General features: G+C 29.2%; 1 protein-coding gene across 5 annotated transcripts in view; it reads left to right on the top strand.

The window, feature by feature from the left end:
* The window catches only part of LOC107449226 (homeobox protein extradenticle), a 325,818-nt gene that overhangs the window by 260,077 nt on the left and 50,725 nt on the right, over positions 1-15,016 (top strand). For all 5 annotated transcript variants that reach the window (XM_087159977.1, XM_087159979.1, XM_087159978.1 and 2 more), the window contains exon 3: positions 3,401-3,660. In XM_087159977.1, the coding sequence (XP_087016103.1) occupies positions 3,401-3,660 (260 nt within the window). The remainder of the gene's footprint in view (positions 1-3,400; positions 3,661-15,016) is intronic.

Raw genomic sequence — 15,016 nt, 5'->3', positions numbered from 1 at the left:
TATATTTAATTGGTTATCTAAATTATTCAAACCTGTAGCTGCTCAGTTTTCTTTATTATCTTATATTTCTTTGTGAAGTCATTAATAGGTGAATCTCAGTTTTTCTAAGTTCAATACTCATTTGTGATACTGCTGTTTTACACGTAACTTCTATAACTATTATCCATAGAAATTAATACTACGTGTACTATTATAGCTGTTAATAACAGTGCCAGGTACTATTACTCATACAACACCAGTCATTGCTGATATTTTTATTTATTTAAAAAACTTTAAGATGTGTTGCTTTGCTAGATGAAAAAACAGAACGAAAGATTTTTAAGTTTTAACATAAATTAATTTCTGAACTCATATTCAAAAAAATTTCAAAATTTATAGTTCATAGTCAACTTACGTTTTTCTAAAAGGGATTTTATTTTTATTTTCTAAACGTCGTTGATCCAATTTTGAGTTTACGACTAACAGTGTCCGTAGCCTTGTAATTTTAAATAGAGTCGGTATTAGGGAGAAATTTGCGTTATATGAAAACCTCACATGGTTAGCCTGACTGCAAGGGGACTCTTGACTCTAGATCCGATTGTTACTGAGGATATTTTAAGTCAGCACTATTGTCGGAAGGCATTTTAAACATTGATAGTAGACAAGTGTATGCTATTTTTAATTTCAGTAGATCTTAATTACTATATATATTTTGGGATTTTACCTTTCAATTTGTAACAAGGGTAATTTTTTCTAAAACATTTTAATAATGACTAACGAAAAATGATACGTTTGTTTTCTTTATTATTTATTTGATAATTATTTCAAACAAGTTTAAAAGAAAGTTTAAGAATTCTGATTTTAAGTGGTTTCACACTCGTAATATTTGTGTCATGAATTTTTACAATTAGCTACTATTAAAAAAATTAAGTCGCACTGTATTCGTAGTTGTAATTATCATTGTTAGTATTTTATAGATAAATTTCCTTATTAGCATGCTGAATCATGTATTAAATTATGTGTTGCAATTTTACTTTTTACCTTTCCGTATTCGTTATGAAATGCTTGTTATAATGTTGCTACTTTTAGAAGTTTTAATCTTTGTCTCTCTCTTCCCCATTTTTTTTTCTTTTTTTTTTTTCTTAATTTTTTTAAAATTCTTTGTGCAATTTTAGCTTGTTTATAATTTTGGTCACTTTTCATAAGTTTTTTTTTGATAGAAGAGTTTTATAAAGAGGAAAAAAAACACTGCAAAGTTTTTATCGTCGCCATAAAAAAAATTAACACTATTACTTTTATAAAAAAAAATTAGTTACGTTAGTGTAAAAAAGAAATATGACAAACGCGTGTCATTTTCTAAAGCACGGGGACTTAGGCAATTTTTTCCCCTTGTGTCCCCCTCCTTGCGCATTATCATTATAAAAAAATAATAAGTTTTAAAAAAATTGCGCAAAAAGTTAATTTTATCTTATTAACTTGGTGGCAAAAATTAATGGAAAAATTAATGCTAGTATTTTCTGAAGTTTGTTCCAGCGTAAAAACCACAAGTTAGCTGCACTTTGCCTCTTTTAAAAGAAGATTATACAACAGTATTCGGGAGGGGGATATATTTTCTTTTTTATATAACCATTTCCCGTACAGGTATATTTTTTTTTTTAGCTTTATTCCTGCAATTTTTTAACCGCCGTATCATCAGAGCTTTGTTGAAATTAAATCTAACACACAAGGTGCATAGGAAAAAAAAATGGCGAATTTTTTCCCCTAATTCCGGCTTTTTCCTTCTGCGTCTTAAGTTTTTAACAGTTGAAATCAACGGCACGGAATTAACACTATTTTTTTCATCAAAAAAAAAAAAATTTTTTTTTTTTTTCATTATTATTTTTTTCTAACTCCACAAGCGGAACGTGAGAAAAAATCTTATTAATGATAGGTGGTTTTATGTTGGAGAGAAAGTAAAAAAAAAAAATTCTAAAACTTTAAGCACATTTAAAAAAATTGATTATGTTCCGAGAGCACAGGTAACCAGGTACGCTATTTTTTTTTCTTCCTCTCCCTTTTCTTTAATGAAAGTAACGTTTATTAAAAAACTAGGTATACATTTTTTCTGTCTGCGTATGTTTTTTTTATTTCATTTTTTTTTTCCAACCCGACGTTTCTTGTGCGGGAAGATTAAAAAGAGGCGTACGCCACTGAGAGGGATAGAAAAACTTCTGAAAACACGCAGTAATGAAGTATTATTATAATTAGAGGTCCTCGCGCCGAAATTAAAATTTAAATGCATTGTTCGCGGGGGCTTAGTGTTTCTTTCGCCGCCTGGGGTGGAAATTTCTTTTAAATTTTTTTTTTTCGCTTTTTAATAACTAGTAGGTATAAGGATTCCAAATATTTGCCATTTTTAGAATGTTTTGTTCCATAGAACCATTAAACCAAAGTTTCTTACCTTCAAAAAAATTTTACTTAAATTATAGTTTTCTGCCAAGTATTTTGCGAGCTAGTTGACTATTAGATGTGATTTATAAAACGTTGTCAACTATTTTTGATGAATGCATTGTTTGCGTTTTGAGAATGATGGAGTTTAAAAAATGCATCATAAAATATGATTTGAGTCAGTTTTCTTTTGAATTTCTGAGGTAACCTGAGTCACTGCTAAAAGTGAATCACTATTAAATTTTATGTTAATAACTTATACACATGAATTGCGTGAAAAATATTTGTACTTTTCTACACTTTATGCGTGTGTTTTGATAATTTGATATCTTTAGATGTTAAACTTATTCTTTTGTAGTTTGTATCAATCTTCTCGATATTTTTAGAGTAAAATTAAAAATGAATAAATAAAAAAGTACTTACTTATTTACAATCATCGTATATTTTTGGAATCCTTGTCGAAAATGACGTTAAAAGATAGAGGATCGTTAGTTATTTAAACAAGGAAAACACAAAACGGTATCGAATCACTATTGAGGAAGGTGGGACAAATAACGTTAAAACCTGTTTGAATGTCCGGAAAATTGAGGAGTGAAAAGCGATTTTAAAAATTCCCCTAAGTATTATCACGCACTTACTTTGGTTCTGATGTTTTCCACCTCGCTTAACTCACTCTTAATTCGATAGTGTTTTATTTTTCTTCATTTCATATTTATTCACTAGCCATTAAAAAAAAATTTTTTTTTTACATCGAAATATTTATATCTGAAATCTATATTTCCTATGTATTAAGAACACTCGTTTCGAATCACTCTGGATATTTAAGTATAATAAAGAAATACAAGTAAATGCAATAACTTAAAAATAATTGTCTTAAACAGCATTGTTAATTTTCAAAATAGAAAAATCTCAATGGCCAAATTTTTACTTGTTTCATTACATTAAACAAGAAATATTATTCGAATGTTCTAATTTTTTTCCTCTTCTATTTTAGTTCTCAGTCTGAGAAATACACAAGAAGATGAACCGCCCGACCCTCAGCTGATGAGACTGGACAACATGCTAATAGCTGAGGGTGTAGCGGGACCTGAAAAAGGTGGTGGTGCTGGTGCAGCAGCGAACGCATCTGCGGCCGCTGCGTCCCAAAGTCCTGGCGGGCCCCAGGCAGAAAATGCAATCGAACATTCAGATTATCGGGCGAAACTTGCCCAAATACGTCAAATATATCACCAAGAGCTCGAAAAATATGAACAGGTAAGTCCTGTTTGTATTTATTATTTCATAATGCCTTTAAAACTTTTGTATCTTTAATAAATAATTAATACATTTAATAATTTTGTTATGATAAAATTACAGCTCTAAAAATTAAATTCTTACGCAATAATATGCATGTCATGCAGAGTGTCCATATTTCATTGTTAGATACGAAAATAGGCTTAAAAAATTTACATAAATGTGTTTTACAAAGTTGAGATGAATAAAATAGGTACTTAGACACAAAATTACTCCACTTTTTTTTCCAATTTAGACCCAATATAATCTAACTGTGCTCTAACCTGCTCTGAAATATATAGTTTTCGCAAAATTGCTTCCAATCCCAGTGTGCTCCAGCTGTGTTCCAACATGTTCAAAAAACTTTTCTTTTTACAAAATTGCTTCCAATCCGTTACAATCATACCTGTTACAAAATTGCTTCCTACCTCTTCCAATCCTATTCCATTATGCTCCAGTTGTGTTCCAACATGTTCAAAAAACTTTTCTTTTTACAAAACTGCTTTTAAGCATGTTTCAATTGAGATCCAGTTTGTTATAGCTATGCTCTAACCTACTATGAAAAAGGTTCTGTTAAAAAAATTTGCTCCAATTGCTCATACAGTCTACGAATTTATGTTGCACATTCTTAATATTATTAAACTATAAATTCTTAATTTTGTGCCATTTGAAGTTTTATAATTCTTTATTGGAGTTTCAATTTTAATTTACATACGCATTAGAAATCACTTAAAATAGAGAAAATCTGTTTTATAAACTATAACTTTTGAATTTGTTTGTGCTGCTTGTCTATCACTCATTCTGTACATTTAACCGATTTTGCTTATTTCATTCATTATTCCCCTATCTGCTCTGAAATATATGCTTTTTATGAAATTGCCTCAAATTCGTTACAATCATATTTTTTGCAAAATTACCTCCAACTTATTCTAATCCAGAGATCCAGTTTGTTTATTCCAGCGGTATTCTAACATATTCTAAAATACTTATTTTTTACAAAATTGCTTCGAACCTGTTCCACTCCTTATCCAGTTTATTCCAGTCGTCATCCAGCATGTAACATACTTATTTTTTGCAAAATTGCTTCCAATCTGTTCCAATCCAGATCCGATTCATTCTAGCTATATTCCAACCTACTCTAAAATAGGCACTGTTCAAAAAATTTTACATTAGTCGCTCATTAATTAGACTATTGCTCATAGTCATAATCAACATAAATTATCCTATCGCTCATAGTCATTGCAACATAAATTAGCCTGTTAATTTATGTTGCATTCTTGTTATTATCACATATTGCATTCTAAATGAATGCCATTTGGAGTTTTATAAATCTTTATTGTTTTGGATTTACTATTTCACTTTACAAAAGCATTAGGAATATTAAAATTAAGGAAATTTGTTTTGCGAGTTACAACTTGTGAAATCTGTGGATTGCCTTCATAATGCATCACTGTATATTTCACCGATTTTGCTAATTTCATTACTATTTATTATTTTTTCCCAACTATCATAACTAGCAAAAATCTATACGTGCTTGAAAGTGATTGAATTTTTAAACTTAAAAAGCAACGTGACACAAAAACCATTTGCTTCCTTCGCTGCCTTCTACAATGGTCAGTTTCTCTGGATTATAACCTGCTGAGCCAAATCTATTAAGTTTCGCTGAAGGACGTTTTCGAAAAACCGATAGGATACCCCACAGAGTTTTGGATTATCTATAAATGGAGTTTTAAAATACTATCCTGCATTTTACTGATGGTCTGGACCAGCTTGGTGCATTCATTAGTGCCAACACTCCCTGAAATTAGCATACAAATTGGACCAGTTTCTGTGACATGTATGCTTGGCGAAGAGGTGTGGCCCTTTAGTAAGAATGCTTTTAATATTGCTTCATAAGCCTCGCCCAATTGATTATAATGGCTGAAGGATTGGTTAAATGAAGAAATTTTGTGTTCACTCTCTTTTTTTCTATTTTATTTTATTTATTTATTTACTTTTATCAGATGTAGGTTAGGTGTGTATGTTTAGGTGAAAGATCTGGAGTATTTGTTTTCTAGGATTTTCGAATGCTTTGTAATAAAGAATGGGTATTGTTTTTCATAACTTATTTATTTTTTTATGGATCGTATTGCTATTCCGGCGAAGCATCGAAGAACAGTATTAACTCTCATTTCTGATTACACTTTGTTTACCATAGTATCATGAAAGTTATCAAATACAAAGACATATTTCACAAATGCAAACATATATTTCACAAATAATTTCGCATGCTGCCAAATTTCTGTTACCAATTTCTCAAAACAACGTTTTCTAATAGTGTGCACTTAAAAATTTGAATTTTTTCAAAATATTTTTTTTTTTTTTTTTTTTTTTTAGTGTTTAAGGAGTCCATTCATTTCGTTTCGTTCATTCATTTTCGTTGCTCTCATTTCATTTTGTTGTCAGAAACCTTGTTTATTTTTTAATTATTTCCATGGTTCTGGACATCGTATCCATTTTATAATGCCCCACCACTTATAAAGTAGTGGGAAAAAAATCTATTCTATCATAATTTTCATAGCTGTTAATAATTGCTGAATATTTACAGTGCGAAACACTGTGCATATGTACTTAAAATTTGTACGATATGTACTTATATAAGCCAAATGTGTTCATAATTCCGAAATATGTACATATTTAGAATACTTGTTGACATGCATGGTCTTTAAATCGCAATATCAAAAAATAATTTTTTCAGACAACAGCAAATTGTAAACAACCTGAAGCCTTACTAAGTACATCATGTAGAAAAAAATATTCAAAGTTTAATTTGTTTAACTATGAAGAAAATGCTGAAGATTAATTGATAGAGTAAGAACTGTAAATGCGAAAAATGAAAACCATGTAGGAAAGAAGATATTTATTCTTGTAGTACCTAGCAAAGCATCTGTAGCATTATAAAGAATCATTTGTAAGATTTACTATTTATAAAGTATATTTGAGGTAATAATAAATTTATGAAATGAAAGCAACTCACATAAATAAATTATCGTAATTCTGTATGCAGCGTAAGTGTATGTTTACAACAATATTATTGTTATATATATGTGTTATTGTTATATATATGTTACTGTGTTTGTTTATAGCATTATTTTTTAAAGAAAAAAGTTTTTTACTAAAAAAGTAAAAGAAAAGTATGGGAGAGGGGGAGACCTTATAAGTTACTGGCCGAATTAGTTAAAATAAATAAATAAAAATATTTTCTTTTCAAGTGTAATTTGAGATGCGGATCCCCCACAAGTGGGGGGGGGGGGCTCTGGGCACGTGCCTCTAATGCTCTCCCGTAAATCAGTCTCTGCTTGTTAGTGAAATCAAAATTTAAACATTCTTCATGATTCTATACATTGAAATATTATTATTTAGAACAATCATATTTATTTACCATGCAATAATGCTTTCTTGCAAAACTATATTGATATTTAATGTTTTAAATTGTAATATTAAGTTGACTATGTCCTTCTTATTGCATTAACTATACAAATAGGATGATATGATGAATTTATAGGGATGTGGCTGAAATTTATAATCTAGACAAATATTTAAGTTAACGAATGGTTATCCATTAATTTTAACCTTTAAGAAGCTTATGACACTCTTCTTTTATTTTCCATAGCCTCTGAAACTAAACTTAGGTGCGTAAAATTTTTTTTTTTTACTGAACAAACAGTAAAACAGTATCAAAATTGAAATACAATGCTTGCTGAATCTAGCAAAAACCAGGAAAATATCTTTTCTCTTACATAAAAAAAATAAAATAAACGAGGGCTTGAAGGAACAATGAGACGAAGGGGGCAGCTGGTCATCTTCTGGTATTAGATATCCCCCTGCCCCTCCCTTTTTTGCAAAACTGCTGAGACATCTAATGATCAGTGTAAAACGATACGGAAAAACTCTCCCCCTCACCCCTCACCTATTTATCAATCGGCCCCTTCATGCTGTTTTTTCCCTCTACTAAAAATACAGACATCGGGATGGAGTACAAATTGCACCTTCGTATGTGTTTATATTTGGAATTGGATTCTTTATTTCCATCATTAACAACTCTTACATTCTTCAGGTTTCTATTAATTAGGAATACCGATACCTTCGATTTGACCTATCTTATCGAGAGCTGTGCGATATATCGACCACCGATGTGCGAGTTCATTTTCGATATAGTATTATGAATAAAGCGGTGCATCATTATTATGCGAAAGAGTTTGTAGACAACTTGTTTTTCAACCATTTGTTAGGAAGAGGGTTTGAAATCTTTATTGTTTAAATTTAACTTTGTTAAAATAAATTTATTGTTGATGTTCAACCATGTTGACAATTTTAGAGTTGAAAGTCAGCCAAGTTAGCCTATTTCTTAGTGCTTCAGGCAACTTGGTGGAAATTAATATTAAGTTAACCTTGTTGATATTTTTCTATGGTCTAAAATCAACCTTGTGATTTATTTATTTTTTTAATATTTAAAGTAAACAGTGTAGACATTTTTTTATTGTTTAGAGTCAACCATTTTTATGCTTGTCACATCATCTGAAGCTAATACATCAATATTGATTCCGATGCAAATTAAAAACAACCTTTTTGAAAAAAAAATATTATGGAAAAACTGGACTTTTAAGCTCAGCTGAACTTTAAGTCCAAATATAAATCAGGAATGCAGTAAAACATTCAAATTTTTGTTTTAAAAAAAATGCTTCACGAGTTAAGAACTATATTTAATGAGGTTTTTTGGCAAATTTGTAGAAAATATTCACACTAGTATCCCCTCTCCTCTACCTATTTTGAGTGCGTATCTAATATATTCACCTCCAGAGGTATTAAATTGTGCCCTTCATTCTTGTGTTAACTGCAGTTTTCAATTTATGGGTGTGAAGTTTTCAGAAATGAGTTGGGATGAGCACCTTTGTTCCAAGTTTCAGAAAAATAGTAAGCTACTTCATGAATCTAAAAATAAAAAAAATCTGTTAGTAGACAATCAATTTTTCAACCATTGCATTTGAGTGTTGGCATTTTTTATTCAAGTTCAACCCTTGTTGGCATTTTAATTGTTAAAAAAAATCAACTTTGTTGAAATTGATGTAGGATGTGACCAGATTTTATAATCCATGATTTGAGGACACTCATATATTTATGGAAAATATTAATTTATATGTTCAACAAAAATTTTTTTTTTGGTGATAACTGATACCAGATGCAAAACCACCTTCATCATACATTTAAATATTATACATATACTATTTTGCATTTGAAATCACTTAAAATAACCATTTTACGTTTGATATTTGTTTCTTTTTGCTGAAATTATTTTAAGACAAGTATGGCGTTTTCATCTGTTTGATTTTAGCATAATGTTTTTTTTTTTTTTTTTTGGTTTGTTTTCTCTGTAAAACAAAACCATCATTTTTTCTTTGAAAAAAAAAAAAAAAAAAAAAAAAGAAGCAAAGAAAAACATGCGCTTTTTTTATTTTATTTATTTTTTGTTTTGTTATTTCACTGCCTACAAAAAAGATTATATGTTTTTCGGAGAAATTCCAGAACATTTGAGACATTATATTAAAATTTGAAATGAATGAATTCGTGGACTGCTCGCAAGATTTGAGAGCACATATTAAAATTTGGGAACATTTTATGTCCTCACGGAGTTTGAAAGTTTTAAAAAACGATCCATGAAATTCGAGGGCTGCCCTGAACATTCGAGAAATTCTGGTCACCGTACCTATATGCTTTTTTATTAATCTAACTTAATTTTCAAGAAATCATTTGTTTGTTGAGAGATCTCCATTTTTTTTTTAAATAGAAAATTCTAGTTAACTTCTGTGATTTCATAAACTTTTTAACTGTTTTCAGTTGTAGAAATTATTCATCGTATCTAGTTTTTTCAGTATCAACAGTTTTATATCACTCCAAGAACTTGTTTCTGAAGTAACCCAAGGCCTGTAATTATCCTATTCATAGAACTTTTCTTGACCTTAATAATGTTATTCTAAAAAGATTTTTCCGAATATATTACTCAACACGTACTTGGAGCAAACAAAAAAAAAAAAAAAAAAATCATAAAAAAGCTCCACACTATCTGATTTGTGTTAGCGATTTTCATATCAAATATAATATTAGTATATTAAGATGTATTATAAGTATATTTTTTATTTTGTATTATAAGTATATTTAATTTAAAAAAAGTATATTAAAGCAAAACTCAAAAACAATCTTTATCTTGTCCCATGCAAAACAATCTTGTCCAAAATAGATTGTCTTGTCCAAAACAATCTTTATCTTGTCTCATGTTGTCCATTTTTTCCCCTTAATGAAAGTAAATTGTCTATTTATTATAAGATAAGCAGTCATTTTGATTCTTTTTTTCCCTACTACTATTCATAAATTGCATATTTAGTAGTGCTAAATGGTTCAAGAATTTCAGTATCTTGATTTATCGTCAGAAAACGAGATTTTAAGATATAATTCGATTTAAATAAATTACTTTGATTCGCATACAGTACAGTATGTATTTAAGTTCTGAGTGATGTAGGTATTTTAACATCACGATGTATCGTCAGAAATATGTGATATACGCAATAATTTTCCATACAACTGATTTAAAATATTTTTACATTCCAAAATATTTTTACTAAACAATCGGAGAACTTTAAAAAAAAAAAAATTGTTTTCTTCCTTCAAGTATTTCCTTTCTGTGTACAACACAACGGAATTGCGCGATAGTGTCATCATTAAGCCCTCTCGTCTACGAAAGCGAGTGTACCTCAATGCTGATTCAGGTGTGCTCTTGTCTTCTGGGATTAGAATTCCTAGACTGCAAAGTTAAATATTAATATAGTCGGAAACTTAACATGGATCGGTTATTTAACAACGAGAACTAAAATAATAATAAAATAATATTAAAATAATAAAATATATTTTATCGCGAACTATCGATATTTGACACTATCGCCTAGCTGTAGTACATAATTTTTGGAAATTGCACTTAGTATACATTACATTCATATTAATTTTTTCATTCGTAATAATTTTCTTTTAATATTTTTATGGCATTATAAATTTAACTTTTATATTTTTGCTTTTTTTTTTTAAATCTAAAACTAGAAATCTTTTATAAACTAATTCACTTTGTAAACGGCTCCTAAAATGATAAGATATTCTTTCCTCCCTCAAATGGCTTACCATACACCAACATATATATTGCGGGGGGGGGGAAGCATACGAAAAGCTTTGGAACAGGTCGTATTCTACATTTGTTTTGTTTTCTTTATACATATATATATTTTGTACGGGGTTGTATCACGTGTTACCGTGACAAGCTGTCCTGCTAGCCGACACAGCGAATTTTCATTTCAACCATTTTATTTGATTTTTTTTTTTTTCGTCCATCTAGCCCCTCGGCCCCCTTTTGCATTGCATTTCTACAAAATCCAGAATAGAAGATTTCGTAGAAGAGAAAAAGGAATAGCTGGACGCATATATGGGGGGGATATAGGGGGCAAAAGATATTTTATAAAATAGAAACGCAAGAAAAACAGTAAGGCATTTTGAAAGCTTTGTGAGGGAATAATGGTTTTCAAGGGGGAAGTATAGGGGGGGTTTAAAGGTGAAATAGTACTTGCTAGAAAAGGAGGGATGGTTGGCTGGCCCCCCTTTTTATTTCCCTTTTCTTTGATACCAGATGTGTCCAGTTCTACGTATGACCAACAGGAGGTTTTTGGAATTTAGGAACTTGAATCCATGTGATCTGTTTAAATTTTTCATTTCCCTTTTCTAAGGGTGCGCTAGGGATTTTTCTGGTAAAAGGGAAAGTGTGGGGTTTTTTTCGTTGCCTTTTCCTGCCTCCTATTTTCCTTCTCTAGCCACTTTATTTTATATATTTTATCATCACCCGGATTTAGCAAATGCGATGCTTTGCGTGTGTTCTATTTTTCTTCCCTCTTTCTTTTTTTTATATCTCTATGGTTATTTCCCGTAAATTCAAACATTTTCGTATATTCTCGTGGAAAATGGTGTTTTAACACCAATGCTTTCTAGCTTTTCAACAACTTATTCTCAAGTATGGGTCGGCGTTAGTTGTTTATGATTGTCTGAATCATAGATTGCTTGGATTATTGCGAACTAAATCTTTAAATACATAATTTCGTGTGAAATCATCTTCCTTGTAAGTAATTTGATGCAAAACATTCTTTCCTTTATCTTTTTTATAATTAATTGCAAAATCAAAATAGTTTATAATTTGATGTAAAATATTCTTCCATTTTCTCCTCCAAATGTATATATTGTAAAATTACTTTCGTAGTAAATAAAGCAATGTAAAATATTCTTCCCTTTTCTCCTGTATAATTTTTTACAAAATTATTTTCATAGTAAATAATTTAATGTAAAATATTCCTTCATTTTTCTCCTCTAAATGTATGTATTGCAAAATTATTTTCGTAATAAATAACGTATTTTAAAATGTTATTTCCTTCTCCTTTAACATATTTAAATTAAAATTAACTTCGTTATAATTTATTGTAAAATAATCTTCGTAGTTAATAATTTAATGTAAAGTATTCGTCTCTTTTTCTTTTATGTAATTAAAATTAACTTCGTAGTATATACAATGTATACAATGTAAAATATTTTTTATTTGTCTCCTCTACATCTCTGTATTATTTTCTTAATGTTATATAATGTTCATATTTAGGGCTGCAACTTGCATAATTAGACTGTAAAATTTAAAAGCTGACATTAATATCTTTATCTTAAAAATTGTTTAGTAAAAAAATTATATAATATCAGAATTATAAGTTAGTATGTACTTATGCATTTAGGAATAACTTGAGTTTTCTTTTTTCCATTAAAATGTTTGAAAATAATTTGTTATCAAGCAAACATTTCAAAATTCATTTATTTTGAATAGCACTTTTAAACGTTGTAAGCAATTGTTTCGAAATTCTTTTATTGTGAATAGTACTTTTAAACGATCTAAGTAATTGTTTCAGATTTCATTGATTATGAATAGTACTTTTAAACGTTGTAAGCAAACATTTCAAAATTCATTTCTTATGAATATTACTTTTAAACGATGTAAGCAATTGTTTCAAAATTAATTTATTATGAATAGTGCTTTTAAACATCCAATACCGTTATCTTATAAAACCTTTCCCAAAACAGTTTTAGGAGCAAACGATGATCATAAACTGTGTTTGTAAAATTCGAAAGCCTAACTTAAACTTTTTGATTTAAAAAAAAATTGAAGTTAAATAAAATTATATAACTTTGTATATAATTTATTAACATTAAGGAACAACTTAAAGATTTTCCTTTATTTAAATTATAAGTAGTACTTACCACTAAGTACCTTAACATATTTATCTTTCAAAACGACCCTTCACAAAACATTTGCAATTCTTGCTCTTGACAACATTAAAGTAGCTTCTAAATTTGCAACGGTGGACCGCTGGTTTTAAAAAAGTAGCCTCCAACGATATATTCGATAATTGAGTTGAAAAGGGATTTAAATTATAGATGACGCCAACAAATTTTATAACAATTCTGAAAATATACCGGGGGAATTATGAAGAAGAGGATAAGTTTCAATTAAATCAAGCTTTTAAAGGCACCATTCCTCTCCCTCTCTGAAGAAAAAAAAAAAATTTAATAAACTAGAGATTGAAATCCATTGTGCGAACGAACCACTCAGTTAACCTAATATGTGGTAGTAATATCCACTAGAAAACCTTGTTTTTTGTGTTTTTGTCTTCCCCCTCCTGAAGTTTCGGCGTAAAATCAACTATGAAATATTCACGCCTTATTCTGTCTTATTTTGCATCCCCCACCCTCTCCCTCCAACACCCCACCCTTCCCCACCTCTTCTCCGAAAGCCTTTTGCGACCGAACATAATGACATTAAGTCGACTTTAAGATTGATGAGCCATACCTTACGCCAAGGGAAAAGACGTCGGAGAGGTTGAAGGGTGTGCCACATTGGCGACTTTTCTACCTTTTTTTACGCTCAATTTTTTTTCCTCCAAATTATTTTTCACGATTTTAAAATTCAGATTTAAAAAGATTTTTATTGTTTCCTTCAACAAATGAAACTACTATATTTGAAAATGCTTATTTAAGTTTTTGAGTTATGCTTATCTAATTAAAAAGCACCGAATAGTTTTTGAAGCATCTTTATCATTCATAGTTATGGGTGTTGTTTATTTATTTATTTATTTTTTTAATAAATAATATATATTCTAAAATGAATTCGATGCAACGTGCAATTTTTTTCTTAAAAAAAGTAATGCGATTTTCTACATTTCCTTTGCAAAATTTTACATTTTGTTTAAATAGTAAAGTTTAGTTATGCAATTAAATAAATTAGTTTTAATTTTACTCCTTTTTTTTTACCTAACTTTGCTAATTTTCCCCTTTTTTACATGTTTGCAACTCGTTCATAAATTCATTTTTAATAAATCTATTTCTTATTTTTAGAAATTCCTAAGTTCTTAATGAATGCTAATTCTTTCGTCAAACTTTGTTTATAGCATTGTTTGATCGACGCGTTGAGATTGCATAGTACCTTTTGCATTTGGCGATAGGATAGCCGATACTGACACTAATGCTATTCAACTTTCATGTTGTAAATATTCCACCGGGCAATCATTTTTACAAATATTTCATTTTTCATTTCGTATTAAAACTTATTGCTATTAACTTGTTTAACATGTTATGGCTTTAAACAAAGGAGCTTTGAATATGACTAGCACCTTTGTACATATTAACACCTTTCTAAACGTATTTTAATATTGATTTTCTGAAACTCACTGTATGCCTTTTAATTGTGAAATAATATCTTCAGTTAAAACTTGTTATTTTATCTATCCATATGACTTTTTACGAAAAATATTAACAGAGTTTTTTGTATACATATTAAGGAAAAAATGTTTTTAAAGGTCTTTTTTTTTTTTTAAAAAAAAACTTACTACTACTTACTTACATTTTAATGCTTATATTATTATTTTTATTAAAATTACTCAAGTCGTTCATTACATTTTCCATAATAATCAATCTTTAAATAAATTTTTTTTCCTAAGAAAGGGCAGATGTCGTCATGCTTTTTCATTAAGCTCTTTAAATAAATATCACCCCTTTCCAAAGAAAAAGGGTCAGAAAAACCGACACCCTCTAGCTAGCTGCTAAAGCATTGTACAAAATGTAAGAAATATCATCACATTTTTTCCCTACAGATTTTTTTAATATTACTCAAAAAAACTTAAATATCTTCAGTCTTTTTCACTGAGAGCCTTAAATATTTCACAAAAGATCAGAAATATTG

Source organism: Parasteatoda tepidariorum, chromosome 3, assembly GCF_982258835.1.
Source record: "Parasteatoda tepidariorum strain Cologne lab strain chromosome 3, Ptep-v5.0, whole genome shotgun sequence".
Taxonomy (NCBI): Eukaryota; Metazoa; Arthropoda; class Arachnida; order Araneae; family Theridiidae; genus Parasteatoda; species Parasteatoda tepidariorum.
The sequence above is the reverse complement of the archived record's forward strand: the minus strand, read 5'-3'. Positions and strand labels throughout refer to the sequence as shown.